This window comes from Lithobates pipiens, unplaced genomic scaffold, assembly GCF_037356315.1.
Source record: "Lithobates pipiens isolate NorthernLeopardFrog02 unplaced genomic scaffold, aLitPip1_a1.2 Scaffold_8, whole genome shotgun sequence".
Classification (NCBI taxonomy): Eukaryota; Metazoa; Chordata; class Amphibia; order Anura; family Ranidae; genus Lithobates; species Lithobates pipiens.
This window is the reverse complement of record NW_027507903.1, coordinates 575,206,848-575,227,718: the sequence shown is the minus strand read 5'-3', so window position 1 is coordinate 575,227,718 and position 20,871 is coordinate 575,206,848. Positions and strand designations below refer to the sequence as shown.

Here is a 20,871-nt window from a genome sequence, read left to right as displayed (position 1 = left end):
ACGGCAGAAGGTGGGAAGTGGAAAAGGCTGACCTATGTCTTCTCCTGAATGCCGGGGGAGGCCCTGCATGCTGCTTGCCCTGGAGTCATGCATTGCCATGGCATGGATGAGGCATCCACCATTAACATAGCAATGAATAATGCTATGCAACCTACCTTAGAGCATCGTTGCTTGTTATGGTGCAGTGCTGTGGTGTAGTGGTGTAGTGTAGTGTGCAGTGGTGTGCAGAAAAATGCAGCTAAGTTGACATGGTGTGAGCAAGCCTTTAGAACCTCTAATATATTTCCAGCTCATTAAGGTTACCAAAGCATCTAAATAAATGAGAAGCTTTGGCTTTACAATGCCTTGAAAAAGTATTCACACCCTCTTGAAATTTTCCACATTTTGTCATGTTACAGCCAAAAATGTAAATGTATTTTATTGGGATTTTATGTGATAGACCAACACAAACTGGCACATAATTGTGAAGTGGAAGGAAAATGATAAATGGTTTTCAAAACTTTAACCGTTTGCCGAACGCCTCACGCCGATATACATCGGCAGAAGGGCTCTTACAGGCAAACTAGCGTACCTGTACTTTGCCCTATAAGAGGCGGCCTGCGGGCGAGCGCGCACCACCTGCGGCAAGCTCCGTGAGTCGGATTGTGGGTCCCGCAGACTCGATCGCCGCAGGGCTACCCGCGATCGTCTCACGGGGAAGAAGAATGGGGAGATACTAATATAAACAAGTATCTCCCATTGTGTCTATTGACAGTGTCACTGATCTCTGCTCCCTGTGATCAAGAGCAGAGATCAGTGACGTGTCACATGTAGCCACACCCCCCCACAGTTAGAAACACTCCCCAGGGAACACTTAACCCATACACTGCCCCCTAGTGGTTAACCCCTTCACTGCCAGTGTCATTTACACAGGAATCAGTGCATTTGTAGCAGTGATTGCTGTATAAATGACAATGGTCCCACAAATGTGTCAAACATGTCCGATGTGTCCGCCATCTATCGCAGCCACGATAAAAATCGCTGATCGCCATCATTACTAGTAAAAAAAAAAATGCCATAAAACTATCTTCTATTTTTTAAACGCTATAACTTTTGCGCAAACCAATCAATAATTTTTTACCAAAAGTATGTAGAAGAATACATATTGGCCTAAACTGAGGAAAAAAAAATGTTTTTTTTTATATATTTTTGGGGGATATTTATTATAGCAAAATGTAAAAAATAATGAGTTTTTTTTCAAAATTGTCGCTTTTTTTTGCCTATAGCGCAAAAAATAAAAAACGCAGAGGTGATCATATACCACCAAAAGAAAGCTCTATTTGTGGGAAAAAAATTATGTAAATTTTGCACGACCGCGCAATTGTCAGTTAAAGCGACGCAGTGCGGAATCGCAAAAAGTGCTCTGGTAAGGAAGGAGGTAAATTCTTCCAGGGCTGAAGTGCTATAGGGAGAGGTTGCTGTGTGGAGCAGGGAGAGATTGCAGTGACCCAAATCGCTAGCTATTTGGTACACAAAAGTTCTTTTCAGGACTGGTATAGGTGTTAGGTGTATATAGGTTTGCTGTGCTACTGATTGTTGCAGCAGCCTGAGTGTCTTTTGTCAGTTTAGAAAAAGGGACAGGACGGTGTGTCTGCTGTAGGGACAGTCAGTTTAGTCATTAGCTGTTACTATCAGGTCCACAAAAGTGCTATTCCAGTTATTGTTCCAGTAGCCTCTGTTTTGTCAGTTTATATAGGGACAGGCAGGAAGCAGTGTGTGAGGCAGTGAGGGTCAGTTTAATCAGTAGCTGTTACTATTAGTTCCACAAAGGTTCTTTTCAGGACTGGTATGGTAATAGGCTTGTACACGTATAATATTCTTTCTTCCAAATATAGAAAGAATATTATACTTGACTGCGGCCCTTCTGCTGCAGTCTGCTAATCACTCACACACAACCTAATTGTTCCACAAAGGTCCTTATAAGGACTGGTAATAACCTGGTGTAGGGTGCTATAGTACATAGGGTTGAGTGAGGTACAGTCTGCTATTCTTTAAAGACTGGTATAGGTCCACAATACACAGGGTTGAGGTGCACTACTGCTGACCGCTGCCCTATACTGCAGCAGTCCTTCATCGGTATAGGGACTGACGTACAGTCTGCTAATCACTCACACACAACCTAATTGTTCCACAAAGGTCCTTATAAGGACTGGTAATAACCTGGTGTAGGGTGCTATAGTACATAGGGTTGAGTGAGGTACAGTCTGCTATTCCATAAGGACTGGTATAGGTCCACAATACATAGGGTTGAGGCGCACTACTGCTGACCGCTGCCCTATACTGCAGCAGTCCTTCATCAGTATAGGGACTGACGTACAGTCTGCTAATCACTCACACACAACCTAATTGTTCCACAAAGGTCCTTATAAGGACTGGTAATAACCTGGTGTAGGGTGCTATAGTACATAGGGTTGAGTGAGGTACAGTCTGCTCTTCTATAAGGACTGGTATAGGTCCACAATACATAGGGTTGAGGTGCACTACTGCTGACCGCTGCCCTATACTGCAGCAGTCCTTCATCGGTATAGGGACTGACGTACAGTCTGCTGATCACTCACACACAACCTACTTGGTCCACAAAGGTCCTTATAAGGACTGGTAAGGTATAGGGTACTACAGTACATAGGGTTGAGTGAGGTACAGTCTGCCATTCTATAAGGACTGGTATAGGTTCACAGTACATAGAGTTGAGGTGCACTACTGCTGACCGCTGCCCTATACTACAGCAGTCCTTCATTGGTATAGGGACTGACGTACAGTCTGCTAATCACTCACACACAACCTACTTGGTCAACAAAAGTCCTTATAAGGACTGGTAACTTGGTCTGTCTAGGGTGCTACAGTACATAGGGTTGAGTGAGGTACAGTCTGCCATTCTATAAGGACTGGTATCGGTCCACAATACATAGGGTTGAGGTGCACTACTGCTGACCGCTGCCCTATACTACAGCAGTCCTTCATTGGTATAGGGACTGACGTACAGTCTGCTAATCACTCACACACAACCTACTTGGTCCACAAAAGTCCTTATAAGGACTGGTAACTTGGTCTGTCTAGGGTGCTACAGTACATAGGGTTGAGTGAGGTACAGTCTGCCATTCTATAAGGACTGGTATCGGTCCACAATACATAGGGTTGAGGTGCACTACTGCTGACCGCTGCCCTATACTGCAGCAGTCCTTCATCGGTATAGGGACTGAGAGTTTTGTCACAGGGTCATTTAAAAAATGACAGGCAGAGGAAGAGGCAGGGTGGTAGGGGTAGAGCAGGAGCAACAGGCTTGAGCCAAAGTGGGAAGTTGCAGAAGGTGCGTTCAATTACTTTAAAGGACGCACCAGACTTGGTTGAGTGGCTCGCTCAGCCTTACTCTTCTGCACCCTCCTCATCCTCTCGATCTGCACCCTCTTCTTCACTCTCTGCTATGTGCACCCCCAAAGACACTACCACCAACAACACCACCACCACCACCACCACATACCTTCCGCTTGAGTCACAGGAATTATTTTCCGATCCATATCAAGAAGACATTTCTGATGCGCAGCCACTCTTGGTATTGGATCAGGAAGAGGAGGTAGCAACTACCGCTACTCAGCAGTCTGACGACAGTACCCAGATCAGCCCAAGGAGGAGGTTGGTCCCCGGTGTTGCTGCCTACTCCGAGATCTCTACTTATAGCGGTGGGGAAGGTGACGTTGATGATGACGTGTCTAGTGATGTCATGTGGGTGCCCACAAGAGAGGAAGAAGAGGGGAGTTCAGAGGGAGATATGGACCAGCAGATAGTGAGGAGAAGCAGGAATAACTTACATTGCACAGGAGGGACAAAGCAGACTGCAAATGTATCAGGAGCGAGTCATCGACCATGTACGGTCACATCTGGCACTCCCAGGACACCGGCACATGGCTCCGCAGTGTGGGATTTTTTTTAACGTGTCCGCTGCTGACAATAGCGTTGCCATCTGCAATCTTTGCAGTCAAAGCATTAGTCGTGGTAAGCCCAACACTCACCTAGGGACGACCGCCTTAAGAAGGCACATGAGCAGCCATCACCGAGCCCAGTGGGAGCAACGGAACACACAAAGCCACACTCCAGGCTCTCACCGTCCAGCCTCGTCTTCTACTTCTCCTTCTCCTCTCTCCTCACAATTGTCCTCCACTCCACCTTCCATCCCGCCAAGCTCACGTTTTTCTGCAAAAAAGGCAGGCTTCCGTGGGCCTAATGTTCGAGCGTAAAAAAATGATGACGCCGGATAACCCTCTTGCCCAACGGTTGATGGCTGGCTTGTCAGAACTCATAGCCCGCCAACTACTGCCATATAAACTAGTGGACTCGGAGGCCTTTTGCAAATTTGTGGCCATTGGAACACCACAATGGAAGGTCCCAGGAAGGAAGTATTTCTCAGAGAAGGGCATCCCAGAGCTATATGGCCATGTTCAGCGGCAAGTGAATGTATCTCTGGCACACAGTGTCGGTGCCAAGATACATCTGACCACAGACACGTGGTCTAGCAAACACGGGCAGGGAAGGTATATCACTTTTACTGCCCACTGGGTGAACCTTCTGACGGCCGTCAAGCATGTAACCCGTGGCACCCGTGTAGATTTGGTTTTACCGCCACGGATTGCATGCAGGCCTGACTCTTCTTCTCCTCCTCCTCCTACTCCATCCTCCTCCCTCTCCTCCTCAGCTGACTCCTCCTTTTCCGCTGCTAGCGTCTCTTCCGCTGCACCGTCCAAGCTCCCCAGAACCTATTCGACATGCCAGGTGAGACGTTGCCATGCCGTAGTGCGTCTGTTGTGCCTGGAAGCCAAGAGCCACACTGGCCCGGCACTCCTTTCAGCTTTGCGTTCACAGGCAGATCAGTGGCTAACACACCGCTCAATTTGACAGTTGGTAAAGTGGTGTGTGACAACGGTGCCAATCTGCTTAGCGCATTGAAAGAGGGCAAAATCACGCACGTGCCATGCATGGCACACGTCTTAAACTTGGTCGTGCAGCGATTCCTTGTCAAATACCCTGGGGTCCAGGACATCTTGCGGCAGGCAAGGAAAATCTCGGCCCATTTCAGAAGATCTTACACGGCCATGGGTCGCCTTGCTGACATTCAGCGGCGACACAATCTGCCGGTCAGACGTCTTATTTGCAATTGCCCGAGGCGATGGAACTCAACTCTATATGCTTGATAGGCTGCTCCAGCAGAAACGTGCAGTTAACGTCTACCTGTATGAACTCTGCGGCAGAACCGGTTCTGGGGTTTTTTTCACCGCGCCAGTGGCTGCTCATGCGCGACGCATGCAGACTTCTGCACCCATTTGAGGAGATCACCAAACTGGTCAGTCGCAGCCATGGTGCCATCAGTGACATGGTACCTTATGCCTTGTTTATGGAGCGTGCATTGCATCGTGTCATTGATCAAGCTGTGGAGGAGCAGGAGCGGAAAGATGAGGAAGTCGCAATGCTGGATGAATTCCCAGGGGGGGCTACTCTATCTGAGACAAGTCAACAACAGGAGTCTGAAGAGGAGTCAGAGGAGGATGGTGCTGGGGCGGATGAGGAGGAGCAAGAAGAGCATGCTTTAAACCTTTCTGGGATCCCTGTTGTGCGTGGATGGGGAGAGGAGAATGAAGAGGACGACATTATTCTGGATGATGAGCAGGAGCCAGGCCACCACACCGCTTCCACTTTAGTGCAAATGGGGGCCTTCATGCTCCAGTGTTTTAATAGGGACCCCCGTATAAAAAGCATATGGGGTCAAGGACCAGTACTGGGTGGCAACGTACTTAGACCCCCGGTACAAACACAAAATGGCGGAAATGTTACCGCCGTCACAGAGGGCTGTCAGAATGCAGCACTTCCAGGCCTTGCTTCGAGAAATGCTGCATTCTGCTTTTGCGTACGCTGGCAGAGGAGCAATTCCCACCCCCAGAGAAGGAGTTGCGGGTACCAATCCAACAGCACCTGCAAGAAGAGTCCGGTTTGAAGATGTGTTGGTGACTTCGGATATGAGGTCATTCTTTCAGCCGACCCATCAACAGGTGTCATCCGGATTCAGCATCAGGGAACGCCTAGACCGTCAGGTGTCCGACTACATCGGGTTAACGGCCGATGTGGACGCTCTGAGGAGTGATGAACCCCTGGACTACTGGGTGGGCAGGCTTGACCTCTGGCCAGAGCTTGCTCAATTTGCAATCGAACTGTTGGCTTGCCCCTCATCCAGTGTCCTGTCCGAAAGGACGTTCAGCGCAGCAGGGGGGATCGTAAACGATAAGCGTACTCGCCTAGCTCACGACAGTGTTAACTACCTCACATTTCTAAAAATGAATGAGGCATGGATCTCGGAGGAATTCAACACATGTGACCAGTAGACCATGTATATGTCTATAAAAATGTTTTTTAATCGAGCACAGAGACCTTCTTTCTTCATTTGGCTCACTTTCTTGTCCAAAAAAAGCACACGTACTATATGCCCGTACCCTCCTCTTTGAAGAGGTTGAGCGGTGTCATATTTCTACTGGGGCTGCATATTATGAGGGGCTCCCACCATCCCTGTGCTGTGCTGACTTCCTCCTGGGGCTGTACCTCTGCTGTGCATATTTTGAGGTGCTCCCACCATCCCTGTGCTATGCTCATTATGAGGGGCTCCCACCATCCCTGTGCTGTGCTGACTTACTCCTGGGGCTGCTTATTATGAGGGGCTCCCATCATCCCTGTGCTATGCTCATTATGAGGGGCTCCCACCATCCCTGTGCTATGCTCATTATGAGGGGCTCCCACCATCCCTGTGCTATGCTGACTTCCTCCTGGGGCTGCTTACGGTGCAGGTGTCAGTGCTGTATATCACGGTGCTGATGTCAGTGCTCTCTGTCACGGTGCTGCTGTCAGTGCTGTATATCACGGTGCTGGTGTGAGTGCTTTATGTCACGCTGCTGATGTCAGTGCTCTCTGTCACGGTGCTGCTGTCAGTGCTGTATATCACGGTGCTGGTGTGAGTGCTTTATGTCACGCTGCTGATGTCAGTGCTCTCTATCACGGTGCTGCTGTCAGTGCTGTACATCACGGTGCTGGTGTGAGTGCTTTATGTCACACTGCTGATGTCAGTGCTCTCTATCACGGTGCTGCTGTCAGTGCTGTATATCACGGTGCTGGTGTTAGTGCTTTATGTCACGCTGCTGATGTCAGTGCTCTCTATCACGGTGCTGCTGTCAGTGCTGTATAACACGGTGCTGGTGTGAGTGCTTTATGTCACGCTTCTGATGTCAGTGCTCTCTATCACGGTGCTGTTGTCAGATGACTCTATCATGGTGCAGGTGTCATTGCTGTATGTCACTCTGCTGATGTCAGTGCTCTCTATCACGGCTGCGTTCGCGAAACGTCCCGTCGGAAGTTCGTCCATCACTATTTACGAGCGTTTGACGTTTTTTGTGGTCAGAAAACGACTCCTGAATGCGATTTTATGGCGTTCAGAAAGCAGCCCATAAAAGCCACTGCTGATAAACATCCAAAAACGTCCATGTGTGCATGGACACATAGGATAACATAGAGTGGAGTTTATGGGCTGTTAAAAAAAACGCCCAAAAACGTCTGTTTATGAGCTTCAGTCTGCATGGAGCCTTAGCCCCTATGAGCTTGCCACATCTTACCACTGGGATTTTTGCCCATTCCGCCTTGCAAAACTGCTCCAGCTCCTTCAAGTTGGATGGTTTGCGCTTTTTGAACAGCAATCTTTAAGTCTGACCACAGATTTTCTATTGCATTGAGGTCTGGGCTTTGACTAGGCCATTCCAAACATTTACATGTTTCCCCTTAAACCACTCAAGTGTTGCTTTAGCAGTGTGTTTGTCCTGCTGGAAGGTGAACCTCCGTCCTAGCCTCAAATCACATATAGAGTGGTACAGGTTTTGTTCAAGAATATCGATGTATTTAGCACCATCCATCTTTCCCTCAACTCTGACCAGTGTCCCAGTCCCAACTGCTGAAGAACATCCCCGCAGCATGATGCTGTCACCACCATGTTTCTCTGTGGGGATGGTGTTCTTTGGGTGATGTAATGTGTTGGGTTTGTGCCAGACATAGCGTTTTCTTTGATGGCTCAAAAGGTTAATTTTAATCTCATCCGACTAGAGCACCTTCCTCCATACATTTTGGGAGTCTCCCATGTGCCTTTTCACAAACTCAAAATGTGCCATTTTGTTTTTTGCTGAAAGTAATGGCTTTCTTCTGCCCACTCTGCCATAAATCCCAACTCTATAGAGCATATGGCTTATTGTACAGATACTCCAGTCTCTGCTGTGGAACTCTGCAGCTCCTCCAGGGTTCCTCCAGGTTGCTACCTCTCTGATTAATGCCCTCCTTGCCCAGTCCGAGAGTTTTGGTGTGCGGCCGTCTCTTGGCAGGTTTGCTGTTGTTGCCATGTTCTTTCCATTTGGTTATGATAGATTTGATGGTGCTTCAGGGGATCATCAAAGATTTGTATTTTTTTTTTATATCCTAACCCTGACTTGTATGTCTCAACAACATTGTCCCTTACTTGTTTGGAGAGTTCCTTGGTCTTCATGGTAGTGTTTGGTCAGTGGTGCCTCTTGCTTAGGTGTTGCAGCCTCTAGGGCCTTTCAAAAAGGTGTGTATATGTAATGACAGATCATGTGACACTTAGATTGCACACAGGTGGACATCATTTCACTAATTATGTAACTTTTGAAGGTAATTGGTTGAACCAGAGCTTTTTATGGGCTTCTTAACAAAGGGGGTGAATACATACACACATGCCAGTTATCAGTTTTTCAGTATTTCTGAAAAATAGTTTTATGTATATATTTTTTTAATTTTACCCCACCAACTTAGACTATTGTGTTCTGATCCATCACATATAATTATGATTACAAAAATATTGAACTAAAGGCAGTAATGTAACAAAATAGGTAAAAAGCCAAGGGGGGTGAATACTTTTGCAAGGCACTGTAGGTCTGGACTTTGACTGGGCCATTCTAACACATGAATATGCTTTGATCTAAAGCAGGGATATGCAATTAGTGGACCTCCAGCTGCAGAACTACAAGTCCCATGAGGCATAGTAAGACTGGTAGCCACAAGCATGACACCCAGAGGCAGAGGCATGATGGGACGTGTAGTTTTGCAACGGCCAGAGGTCCGCTAATTGCATATCCCTGATCTAAAGCATTCCATTGTAGCTCTGGCTGAATGTGTGAACCTCCGCCCAGTCTCAAGTCTTTTGCAGACTCTCGTGATCAGCAGTCAAAAGCTGTGTACTAACAATCAGATTATCGAACGATCTATTTGAATGCGATTTATATCATCCGATAATTGGAACGCGTGTATGGGGTATAATGCTGCGTACACACGACCGGTTTTCCCGTCAGAAGAAACTCTGAAGGTTTTTCTGACTTAGTTCCGCTGAAACTGCCTTGCGTACACATGATCACACCAAAGTCTGATCACTAAGAATGCGGTGACGTACAGCACATACGACGGGACTAGAAAAAAGGAATTTCAATAGCCAGTAGCCAATAGCCTCCATCTTGTACTTGCTTCAAAGCATGCATTATTTTTGGTCCGTTGGAACAGCATACAGATGAGCGGTTTTCCCGATAGGAATTGGTTCCTTTGGAAATATTTAAAACATGTTCTATTTCTAGGTACGTCAGAATTTTCTGTAAAAAAAAAGTCAGATGAGGCATACACACAATCATAAAATACGATGAAAAGATTCCGTCTGACTTTTTCTGTCGGACATTCCACTTGTGTGTACGCAGCATTACAGGTTTTCTTCTAAGATTGCCCTGTATTTGGCTCCATCCATCTTCCCATCAACTCTGACCAGCTTCCCTGTCCCTGCTGAAGAAAAGCATCCCCACAAAATGATGCTGCCACCAACATGTTTCACGGTGGGGATCGTGTGTTCAAGGTGATGTGTAGTGTTAGTTTTCTGTCACACATAGCATTTTGATTTTAGACCAAAAAAAAAAAGGTGAGCATGGATGTTTATTTTTTTGCTATCCCACACTTTAAGCAGCTTTTCACTGCAAACATGAGCAAATGGAGAATCGTAAAAGTTTTTATCAATGTCCTATTGATTTCAACTGTTGGCCAATCCCCATATGATGTCCTTTTAGTGACAAAACGCGTAGGGTGGGGCCTACATCGGTGACGTCATCATGCTACACCTCACAGGAGGTTGACAAACAAGCAAAGCAGGAAGTGGAGTGAAGCTCAGAAACATGCTATTTTGAAGAATCCTTCTTGTAAGTGCAACTGTTTTATACCATTAAATTTGGATTTTTTTTTAAGTACTGCACTATGGGAGCATTTCTTTTTTTCTTTCATCTCTGAGTTCCATCTGTAAAGTGGAGATCCCGACCATTACCAAAGGCTTCTGCGGAGACCTATTTCCCTGTGTTTGGTGGGACCATTTTATAGTGGTCACGGGAAGCTGGTAAGCAGGATTACTTACTCTCTCCTGGGTGTGGAGCAAGATTTATCTTATGTGAAGGATCATCACCTTTCCCCTTACATGTGGCTTTTCCATCTATATGAAGCACGGATTTTGGTTTCTATTTTCTCCTACATACATGGACTGTGCATTTGGGACTCCTCACTATTTTTCCTTTTTCAGTCTTTTTTTCACCTACACAATTTTAATTGTATTAGCACTGCACTTTATTTTGTATTTCATATCTATCGAGTTTGTATCTGACTTGAAGGTGCTAGCTGCTGTATCTTATATTTTATATTTCTAGCGCAGCTTTAGCCTTTGGGCTAGAATCTTTTACAAGTTTGTTTATATTTACCTGCTCATAGAGTTGCATAGAAATTCTGATCAGGTCCACCTGAAAAACTGACAGGCGGACCTAATCGTGAAGACAGCCAAAGGGGTTTTGTGCATTGCATAGATAGAGTACAGCTAAAAACAAGGATTTCTAAACCTGAAAATTGATTTAGATTATTCCATAAATTGCAGTGTAACTGTAGCGGGGTGCTGTCACAAGATAATGAAGTCACACAAGAAATGAACATGATGTGAACTCTAGACCGGTTTGGATGTTATGTATTTTCACTGCTGGATTAAACTCGTGAGTTAAGAAATCAGATGATTTACCAGACAGAGTAAAATTCTTGAACAGATAATGAGAAACTGGCCTTATGAAAATAATTTAGGTGTGAGTCATCATCTCTCATCTGCCAAGATGTGTTTGTGTTGCCCAGTGCCTCAAACTGTATACTGTACAATGCAATCTCTATGGAAAATTCTTGCAGTATTTAGAGAGTGTTCTTCAAAGAAAAAAGTAGATGGAGCAGTTCACTAATTAGGCAAAATGTTAAAATGTATGTAAGGGTGCTTTCACACTTGGGGATGAGCCCGCACTCCGATTTAGATGTGAGAACCCCCAGTGGGGGTTCCTGAGATTAGCTGTGGGAGGCAACCCCTTTGAAAGCAACAGAAGGCTGCGTCCAGGGCCCGATCAGGCGCATGTGACTGCTGCATGAGAGATTACATGCGAGTGGCCCTAATTAGCTACAGGAACTGCCTCCCATTCCTTTCAATGGGGCTGCCTCCCACCACTAATCGACAATTTATTTAAAAAAATTGGTGTGGGTTTCCCCTCCAAGAGCATACCAGGCTCTTAGGTCTGGTATGGATTCTAAGGGGAACCCCCTATGCCGAAAAAACGGCGTGTGGGTTCCCCCCAGATTCATACCAGACCCTTATCCGAGCACGCTACCCGGCCGGCCAGGAAAGGGGGTGGGGACAAGCGAGCGCCCCCTCCCCCTCCTGAGCCGTACCAGGCCGCGTGCCCTCAACATGAGGGGTGCCTTGGGGAAGGGGGGGCCGCGCAGCCCCCCCACCCCAAAGCACCTTGTCCCCATGTTGATGAGGACAAGGGCCTCTTCCCGACAACCCTGGCCGTTGGTTGTCGGGGTCTGCGGGTAGGGGGCTTATCGGAATCCGGGAGCCCCCTTTAATAAGGGGGCCCCCAGATCCCAGCCCCCCACCCTATGTGAATGAGTATGGGGTACAATGTACCCCTACCCATTCACCTGTGAAAAAAAATGTACAAAAAAAACACAACACACAAGGGTTAAAATAGTTTATTGCACAGCTCCGGGGGTCTTCCGTCTTCGGGGGTCTTCTCGCCGGACTCCTCCGCTATCTTCTGCTAGCTCTTTCACTGGCAGAGGGGCCCGGCATTCTTCTTCACCGCCGCCCTCTTCTTCTGACTTCGGGGGTCTTGTCCCCCTCTTCGGTTCTTCTTGCCGGGCCACCGCGCCTTCTTCTAGCTCTTTTACAAGCAGTGGCCCGGTCTTCTGTCCCCGCGGCCGCTGTCTTCTGTTCTTCTCTTCAGGAGATGTTGCCTTGTCGCTGTCTGTGCTCACAATGACAGGGACGCAGCGTGCAGAGACTTATATAGGGACATCCCGGGTGATGTCCCCGCCCATTATGATGTCACAGTCCCAGAGGATGCTGGGACTGTGACATCATAATGGGCGGGGACATCATCCGGTGATGCCCCTATATAAGTCGCCGCACGCTGCGTGTTCTGTCATAGTGAGCGGAGACAGCGACGAGGCAACATCTCCAGAAGAGAAGAACAAATGAACAGAAGACGGCGACAGCGGCAGTGGCGACAGAAGACCGGGTCACCGCTTGTAAAAGAGCTAGAAGAAGGCGCAGTGGCCCAGCAAGAAGAACCGAAGAGGGGGACATGACCCCCGAAGTCGGAAGAAGAGGGCGGTGGCGAAGAAGAATGCCGGGCTCCTCCGCTAGTGAAAGAGCTAGCAGAAGATAGCTGAGGAGTCCGGCGAGAAGACCCCCGAAGACGGAAGACCCCCGGAGCTGTGCAATAAACTATTTTAACCCTTGTGTGTTTTTTTTTTTGTACATTTTTTTTCACAGGTGAATGGGTAGGGGTACATTGTACCCCATACTCATTCACATAGGGTGGGGGGCTGGGATCTGGGGGCCCCCTTATTAAAGGGGGCTCCCGGATTCCGATAAGCCCCCCACCCGCAGACCCCGACAACCAACGGCCAGGGTTGTCGGGAAGAGGCCCTTGTCCTCATCAACATGTTGAGGGCACGCGGTCTGGTACGGCTTGGGGGGGGGGCGCTCGCTCGTCCCCACCCCCTTTCCTGGCCGGCCGGGTAGTGTGCTCGGATAAGGGCCCGGTATGCTCTCGGAGGGGGAACCCACGCCGTTTTTTATTTTTTTTTTATTTGCCGTGGAGTTCCCCCTTGAGAGCTCATTCTCTGATTGGCCACGGCAAAAGTCGCCTGGCCTGGGGCGACTTAAAGTCATGTTGTAAGTCGCCCCAAGTCGTGTTCAAGTCGTGTCCAAGTTGCCTCCAAAAGTCGGGTTGAAAGTCGTGTCGCCCCTGTGTGAACTGGCTCTTAGGTTATTTTATATGCATCCTGTCAAGGAGGCTTCCCTTCACTTCCTGTCTCAGAGACACAGCAAGAAGTTAGAGGAAATTATTATTATTATTATTCAGGATTTATATAGCACCAGCAATTTACACAGCGCTTTACAATATAAAAAGGAGACAATACAGTTACAATACTATAAAATACAAGAGGATTAAGAGGGCCCTGCTCAGAAGAGGTTACACTCTAATAGAGATGTCTTCAACATTAAGGGAATTCTATTCTTCAGCCAGCCATAGATGATTCGAATGTGGACCTGTACAGCAGGGACCGGCCGGGAGTCAAACCATGTATAAGCTGGCTAATTGTACCCAAGTCGATCCATCGGTGGAGTTGGGTACAACCAGCATGTTGGATTTCTAGCATGCAATTATTGGCAGCAGCTATAGCCACCAGCAATAATCACTGAGTTCTCCCGGCAGGGATGGTTCCCCAGGCCCCTACACCCCCCCCCCCCCCCCCCCGCTGGTAGAACACAATAGCTTCATGGGTGGGATTCCCCCATCAACACTGACTGTGTTCTTTCATGCAACCAGCATCATTTATGGTCTGAATTGACATAGGTACAATCAGCCTACCCATAGATAGATAGAATCTCAGCCAGTCCCTGCTGCAAGATTCAAACCACCTATGGCTGGCTTTAGACAGTTGTCACCAGAATAGGTGAGATAGGAAGATATACCCCTATCTTATGTTCCTGTGACTCAAAAATGTGGGATTTCTTAACACTTTCTCTACTGGAGACAATAGACCTGTTCCACTGGACTTTTATGAGGCATTTGATATCCCCTTTATAACAGTCTCTTATTGTTATCCAAATATCCAGACATGTTGGTAAGCTAAGAGAAGAGCATGATAAAAACTCCAGAGCAAGAAGCAATTTAAAGAATATTCTAGAAACAGCTGGGAAGTCAAGATAAGTGGTACATGTTTGGAGCAAGCAGAAAATCTGATCAGTAAATATAATATATACCGTAAATTACAAAAAAACCTCACCAGAGCTAATATTGAGTTCTACCTCAGGCACTAATTAGGTGCACAGCCATATGCATGGGTGAGCAAATCTAAATTCTGGGCAAACTATTGATGTTACATGGTAATGCTATGGGAGTTTTGTAGCAAGAATGTTAGAGCTTACTTGAAGAATCAAAGTGCAGAACAAGTCCAGATACAAAGCCTGATGGTTGCAGTACCTATTCTTCCATTGCCCCTTTGCACAAGTCCAACACTGTGGACACTGGGCTGTTGTTTAGCAACCTATTTCTTAGTGTGCTCTATTGGGCATAAAGAGCAAGTAGCTATTTGCTATATTGACAGAGTGGTAAATATTAAAGTTCCATACTTACTCTGAATATTTAGCTTATAAGGCTTGCTCTTTGTTTTGAAGTGAGCCTCACAGGACAGCTCTATCCCATTCATCTCCTTGGTGACATCCAGTGTGCAGGTGACATTAGAGTAGTTCCCCTTATGGGAGACACAGTTCTTGAGCTTTTCTTTAGTGACGATTTTTAGCTCTACCTCCAAGCAATGGCAATCACTGGACGGTAACACACAGCTCACCTTTGTCTCTGCATTCAGCTCAACTTTGTCTTCCAAGATTATTAAGGGGATTGGTAGAAGAGCTAAAGGAAAAAAGAGAATTTGTTTAAATTATGCATGAAGTACTGGTTACATACATGCTATTTTTATAACAGTATCTGTTGTATATGCTGTGTATTTTCTATTTCCTCGGTTCAGAGTATTAAAAATTATTTTCCAATTTTAGTGAATATGTACCCTATACGGCCAAAAGTTTGTGGACACCTGGCCATCACACTCCATGAGCTTGTTGGACATCCCATTCCAAAACAATTGTCATTTGTGCCCAATCAGGCAAAAGAGCATTCGTGAGGTCAGGTTTTGATGTTGGATGAAAAAATATGGCTTGCACTTGGAATTTCAATTCATTTCATAGTTCAGTAGGGTTGAGCTCTGTGTAAGTGATAGCTTTGTGTACAGGGAATAGTTACAATGGAGAGCTTTCCTAAAATGACATTCCATGTCGTAGCATTAACATTTCCTTTCATTGGAAAGACCCATACTCAATAATGTACAGGGGTGTTTTCATTCTCTTGGCCATATAGTAGGTGTCATGGTCAGATATCCACAAACCTTTGGTCTCCTAGTGTTTTTTTTCTATGTCTGGGTGAACTTTCCTATTTTTCACATTTTGTGCTTGCAATGGGTGATTTGTATACACAAGTGCCTATTCTTAGTGTAGCGGATGACATTTGTGACCAAATGTCATACTCATGTAAATTTAGTTTTTGCCTCAGAACAATAGGGGTTCTGAGGGTTAATTATGTAGGTAGGCCTTAACACCAGTCTGGCCAGGCTGTGTTTGGAAGTTCTGCCTGGTCATGTGGACGGTGAGGTGCACATGACAGGCCAGAACTAGGTCTGGTTGGATGTTTAGGTATCAGCCTTCTCAGAGCCAAACAGTGGGAGTGCCGGGGCCCGCTGAGGAGTCTGGGAAGGGGTACTTAAGGGGTGTGGGTCACGTGTTAAGGGGGTTCTGAGGTGTTTGTGAGACCCGTGTGGCCTGTTTTGGTTCCAGTACTGGGGTAGCCCAGTGAGGGGTCCCGGTCACAGGGTGTTCAACATCCTGCAACATGTTCCTGTTGGTGACCCCTGATAGACCTGCTTGGTCTGGGGTAGGGATCCATCTGTTCCCGAGTCTCGGAACTGGCTGGTCCGAGGCGCAGTAACTGAAGGAGAATTCAAAGTGTCCGGGTGTGCTCTCGGCTTGGAGGGACACCGCAGCTCATGGAAGTGACCGGGGAAGGACTCTTCGGAGGAGGGCCGGCAAGTGGCATCCTGAGAAGTGCCTGGTTACTGAATTGGGAAGGACATTGACGAATTCACACTTTTCCAGTACCATTGAGGAAACGGGAAACGTTCCAGGTAAGGTGGAAAAAGGTTCCTGTTCACCCTTAGTTGATTGTTTGAGTTTTGAGTCAACGTGCTGACTGCCATGATCTCTGGCTAGAAATCTGTTCAGCCTTGAAGTACCCAGCTGCGAGTGGCTACTCTTTGGGTGGAAATAGAGACTTTGCTAGACCTGCAATTCAAGGTGCCTGAGTTCTTCACCCGTGCCCTCTGTTCCCTAAGAGACTGTGTTATGTGAAAGTTCTTGCTGCAAAATAAAACCTTTTAAAGAGGACTTCAACTGTGTCAGTGTTCGAGTTGTTGGGTATCAACCCTGAGAACCACTAGATGTGGAGGAGCAGGCCAAGAGAAGGTAACTGGTAAGCCCATTAAGTCAAGGCCGCCCTGCAACGGATTATGGCCCCTACATTAGCTATGACTCAAATACTGACAACTAATTATTCTGGTTGTAAGATATGCTGGAAAACTTATATCGGAGACAGATCTCAGCAGGCACAAACATTCCTACCATAAATTTGCACACATATATAAAGCCCACTTATTCAAGTGTATGTTGCTTTTTTAGCTTAACCTGGAGTAATTTGTAAGGGAAATAGTTAACAAAAGCTCTTCTAAATATGTAAAATTATTTCATTGATATTGATGGTTTTGTCCAGAGCATACATAGAAAAGCATTATACTCTGTATGCAAACGCCTCACTCACAAAAATAAGAGATTCCTGTAGACAGAAAAACAAACTTGAGTAACATTTAAGATAAGCGCTAATATTTTGGAGGCTTGTGTAATTGTTTTATTTCCTCGAACCCTGGCTTCGACCTATCAAGCCTGTTTAAAAAAAAAGAAAAAAGAAAGCAGCAAAAAGCATTTTCAAATATCTGTGCATCTGCTGTTGCACATAAGAAGTCTTTAGCTGCTATTTCTGGAATCCTCAAATGCACGGAATATACGATTGGCAGCAAAGAGACTTTCTGCAGATAAATCTGCTCTCCAGTTAACTAATCTGTTGCTATTGCTGATCTCTCCCTCTGAAAAAGCTAGTTGCTGGGCTGTACTGTGACCCGATGGCTACAGTGATTTCAATCTGGATACAAATGTTCAGACTTGGAGTTCTGATTTCACTCTGACTTTCTAATCAAAATGCTTGTTCCAAATCAGTGACCTTGAACAAACTGAAGCCAGGGACTAGCTGGGGACTATCACTATGAATAGTGAGTTAGCAATGAAGTTATGAAGTTGCCCAAAGGTTTCTTTCCTTTCTCGGTGTAAACCACATAGCTAAATATTTACTTAATATCTTCACTGTGCCACTCTCTTTGGTGCTGCCTATGTTTTGACAACCCATGCCAACTGCTCCAGCCAAAGAAGTATGGCCCCATTCATAGGACTGAATGAGGTGAGCGGAAGGTGTAGGAGGCAGCCAGTACTTCACTGGGCTGTTGTCTTTTTATTTTCTAAGATTTGTCCCATTGATGGTGTTGTCATAGTGGAGCACCCTCCTGGATAGGTGCTAAGTTAGGTCAATTTAGTTCTTTAGCTCTCCTGTCATTAGTGGAACTGCTTGTGACTGCTCTGGGCAGCTCTGAGTTTTACTGTGGGTTTGACTGATCCCCTCTGCCTTTTGGATGGTTCTTGAAGGTAGTGGGTTTGGAATGTCCAAACTACAGTCTGAATATATATGTGGCTACAGCCAATTCTTTGGGAAGGGTGCCCAGTAGCTGGGATGGAGCATAAATAGTTTGAGGCCTGGACCGAGATGTTTTTGTTCAGGAAGAGAAGATCCCAGTCTGGCTGATATTGAAAGGAGGCATCCAACTACCCAAGGACATTTGTGGGTACAGACAGACGTGTGAGATCCCAGTGATTGTGTGCTGCTGCTTTCCCTCTTGCATCAGAGTCAGTCTGTGCTGAAATATGAACAAAATCAGACTAGGGGGCACACACTAAAATGCATTACATTAAAGATGGTGCAGCTATAAGACCATACAAACAGTAAATCAGATTACAGTGCACACATACAAAAATTACATCCTGCAAGTCTATTTAAAACGCCTGAACATATTCAGCAAATAAGCAAAAAATATGGGAATTTGGTTACACCATATGGACATATAGTACCTAAGCCCACTACTGCCTCAAAGTACCCAATTATCAGTGGGTCCTACACTCAGTGGCGTAGCGTGGGGGGTGCAGGGGGTGCCGTGGCCTGGGGTGCGACATTTAGAGGGGCGCCAGTATGTGTCACTGGCTGCCTCCTCCTAATTTTACGTTCCTGTGTCCCCCTCGCTCCGGCTGCCATATTCAGTGTTCAGCGCCCTGTGATTGGGTGTATGGGGGTCTTGTGAGGCATAGGGTTGGCCTGTCCTGCGGTTGCTCCTGAAGTCCCGCCTCCGCACATGACCCCCCATATGCCCAATGACAGTGCGCCGGACACTGAACATGGCAGCAGCCAGAGTGCGGGGGAGACAAGAAAAAATGTGAGCCGCCGTGGCCGCTGTCTTTTGAGGAGACTCTTCTCCTCCTCCTATATTCCGGACTGATGCAGGGCAGGACCGTGGACAAGAAGAAGGTGAGTGAGAGTCGTGTTACTAGCCGGGGGGGGGGGGGGAGATAGAGAGAGATCAGTGTAGTATAGTGGTCAGTCAGTGTAGTATGGTGGTCAGTCAGTGTATTGGTCAGTGTAGTGTAGTATGGTGGGTAGTGTAGTATGGTGGTCAGTCAGTATAGTATGCTGATCAGTCAGTGTAGTGGTCAGTGTAGTGTAGTATGGTGGTCAGTCAGTGTAGTATGCTGGTCAGTCAGTGTAGTGGTCAGTGTAGTGTAATATGGTGGTCAGTGTAGCGTAGTATGGTGGTCAGTGTATCATAGTACAGTGGTCAGTGTAGTGTAGTATGGTGGTCAGTGTAGTGTAGTATGGTGGTCAGTGTATTGTAGTATAGTGGACAGTGTAGTTTCACAGGTGTCAGCCGACCTACAGCAGTAAAGGTAAGACACAGATCAGTTCTGCAGCTGATCTGTGACATAGGGGGTAAGGGGTTTTATACTGTACTAGTCGAAGGGACTCATTGAGTGCTAAAAGTCCACGTGTTAGGGGGCGCAAATTACTTGCCTTGCCCTAGGCCCTGACAACCTACGCTACGCCACTGCCTACACTATTCATAGAATGAATTCTCCAGCCCAAGATCCCAAACTTCTACTAACACGAAATTAGCAGTAAGAGCCCAAAGGGTGGTGCTAAAGAGCTGAAAAGCCACGTAGTACATTACTACATTTGTGTTTGTTGGCCAACAATTCTTTGCCGTTTGCATGCAAGACAAAATCCAGGCACACACCTTTGGACAAAAGTCTGAGGTTTTGTCTGCGGAAAATCAGATTGTGCGTTTGAGGCTTAAGAAGGTATAGGCTTGTTAAAAGTTGTGCGTTATTTGTCATAATATGTATGAAATAAAGTTGGAGTTTTGCCAGTCTGGTGGAAGGATGTTATTTGACAAAAAAAAAAATGTAACTGGAACATTTGGATGCAGTTACAGTACTCACTCCACTACAGTCACATACTGTACCCTATGCATTAGCCAAGATAGTGTTCAAAAACTGTGATGTGAAACACAAAGTTATTAAATGTTTTAAGCAAAGGGAGGTCAGAAATGATAAAACCACCTTGTTTCCTGTACAGAACTTCAACTATTATTTTATTATGCACACCTGCTCAGACAAGCTCCTGTGCCATGCTATTGTAGAGACGTGTTAGTGTTTTTATGAAAGAGAAAACGGCTCTATTAAAACAACACTGGTCATGCCCTGGGGATATGCATACTGTTACCAGTGCAGTCTTGTAATTCAAATCTGTCCATTTATCAAGAGAATAATATTATGTTCACCAATATCATAGCAACTGCAAGTGCATGCGTGAGTCATATCAAGCACAAAGCATAAAGTGGAAGTAAAGGCAAAACCTAACTAACTCTAAACCTACTCAGCCACATGCTAAGCCCAACCTATCTAGCCCTGCAAAGAAAAAAAAATCAGTATACGAGGGGCATACAAGTCAAACCGGGACTTTTCATTTTACAGGCATAAAAAAGGGATACCAGGGTGGTGGTACTACATGCAGTAGTAAGTGGCCAGTGTGTCAAGCACAGTACAGTGATGAGATACTCAGCTGCAGTAAGACATTTGAATAGTGTAAACATTTCAAAGAAGGCACGTCTATGAGTTAGCATCCTGGCCGAGGTGGTTCCCAGCCCACAGCAGTCAATCCTCGATAATCGATGCGTAACCTGTTGTGAAATTGCAAAAAAAAAAAATTCCTCGGAGGTCAGCATTTGAGCACTGATGACGAAGTGAAACAAGATGTCCTAGGATGGTTCAGGCAAACTGACAGATCTTTCTATGCCGAAGCTTTCCAGGCATTAGCTAAATGTTGGCATAAGTGTATAAATGTAGCAGGGGAGTATGTTGAAAAATAAATG

General features: G+C 46.2%; 1 protein-coding gene across 1 annotated transcript in view; it reads right to left on the bottom strand.

Annotated features, from left to right (window-relative positions):
• The window catches only part of LOC143961067 (intercellular adhesion molecule 5-like), a 53,965-nt gene that overhangs the window by 7,342 nt on the left and 25,752 nt on the right, over window positions 1-20,871 (bottom strand). The window contains exon 2 of the mRNA XM_077470208.1: window positions 14,823-15,098. Within this exon, the coding sequence (XP_077326334.1) occupies window positions 14,823-15,098 (276 nt within the window). The remainder of the gene's footprint in view (window positions 1-14,822; window positions 15,099-20,871) is intronic.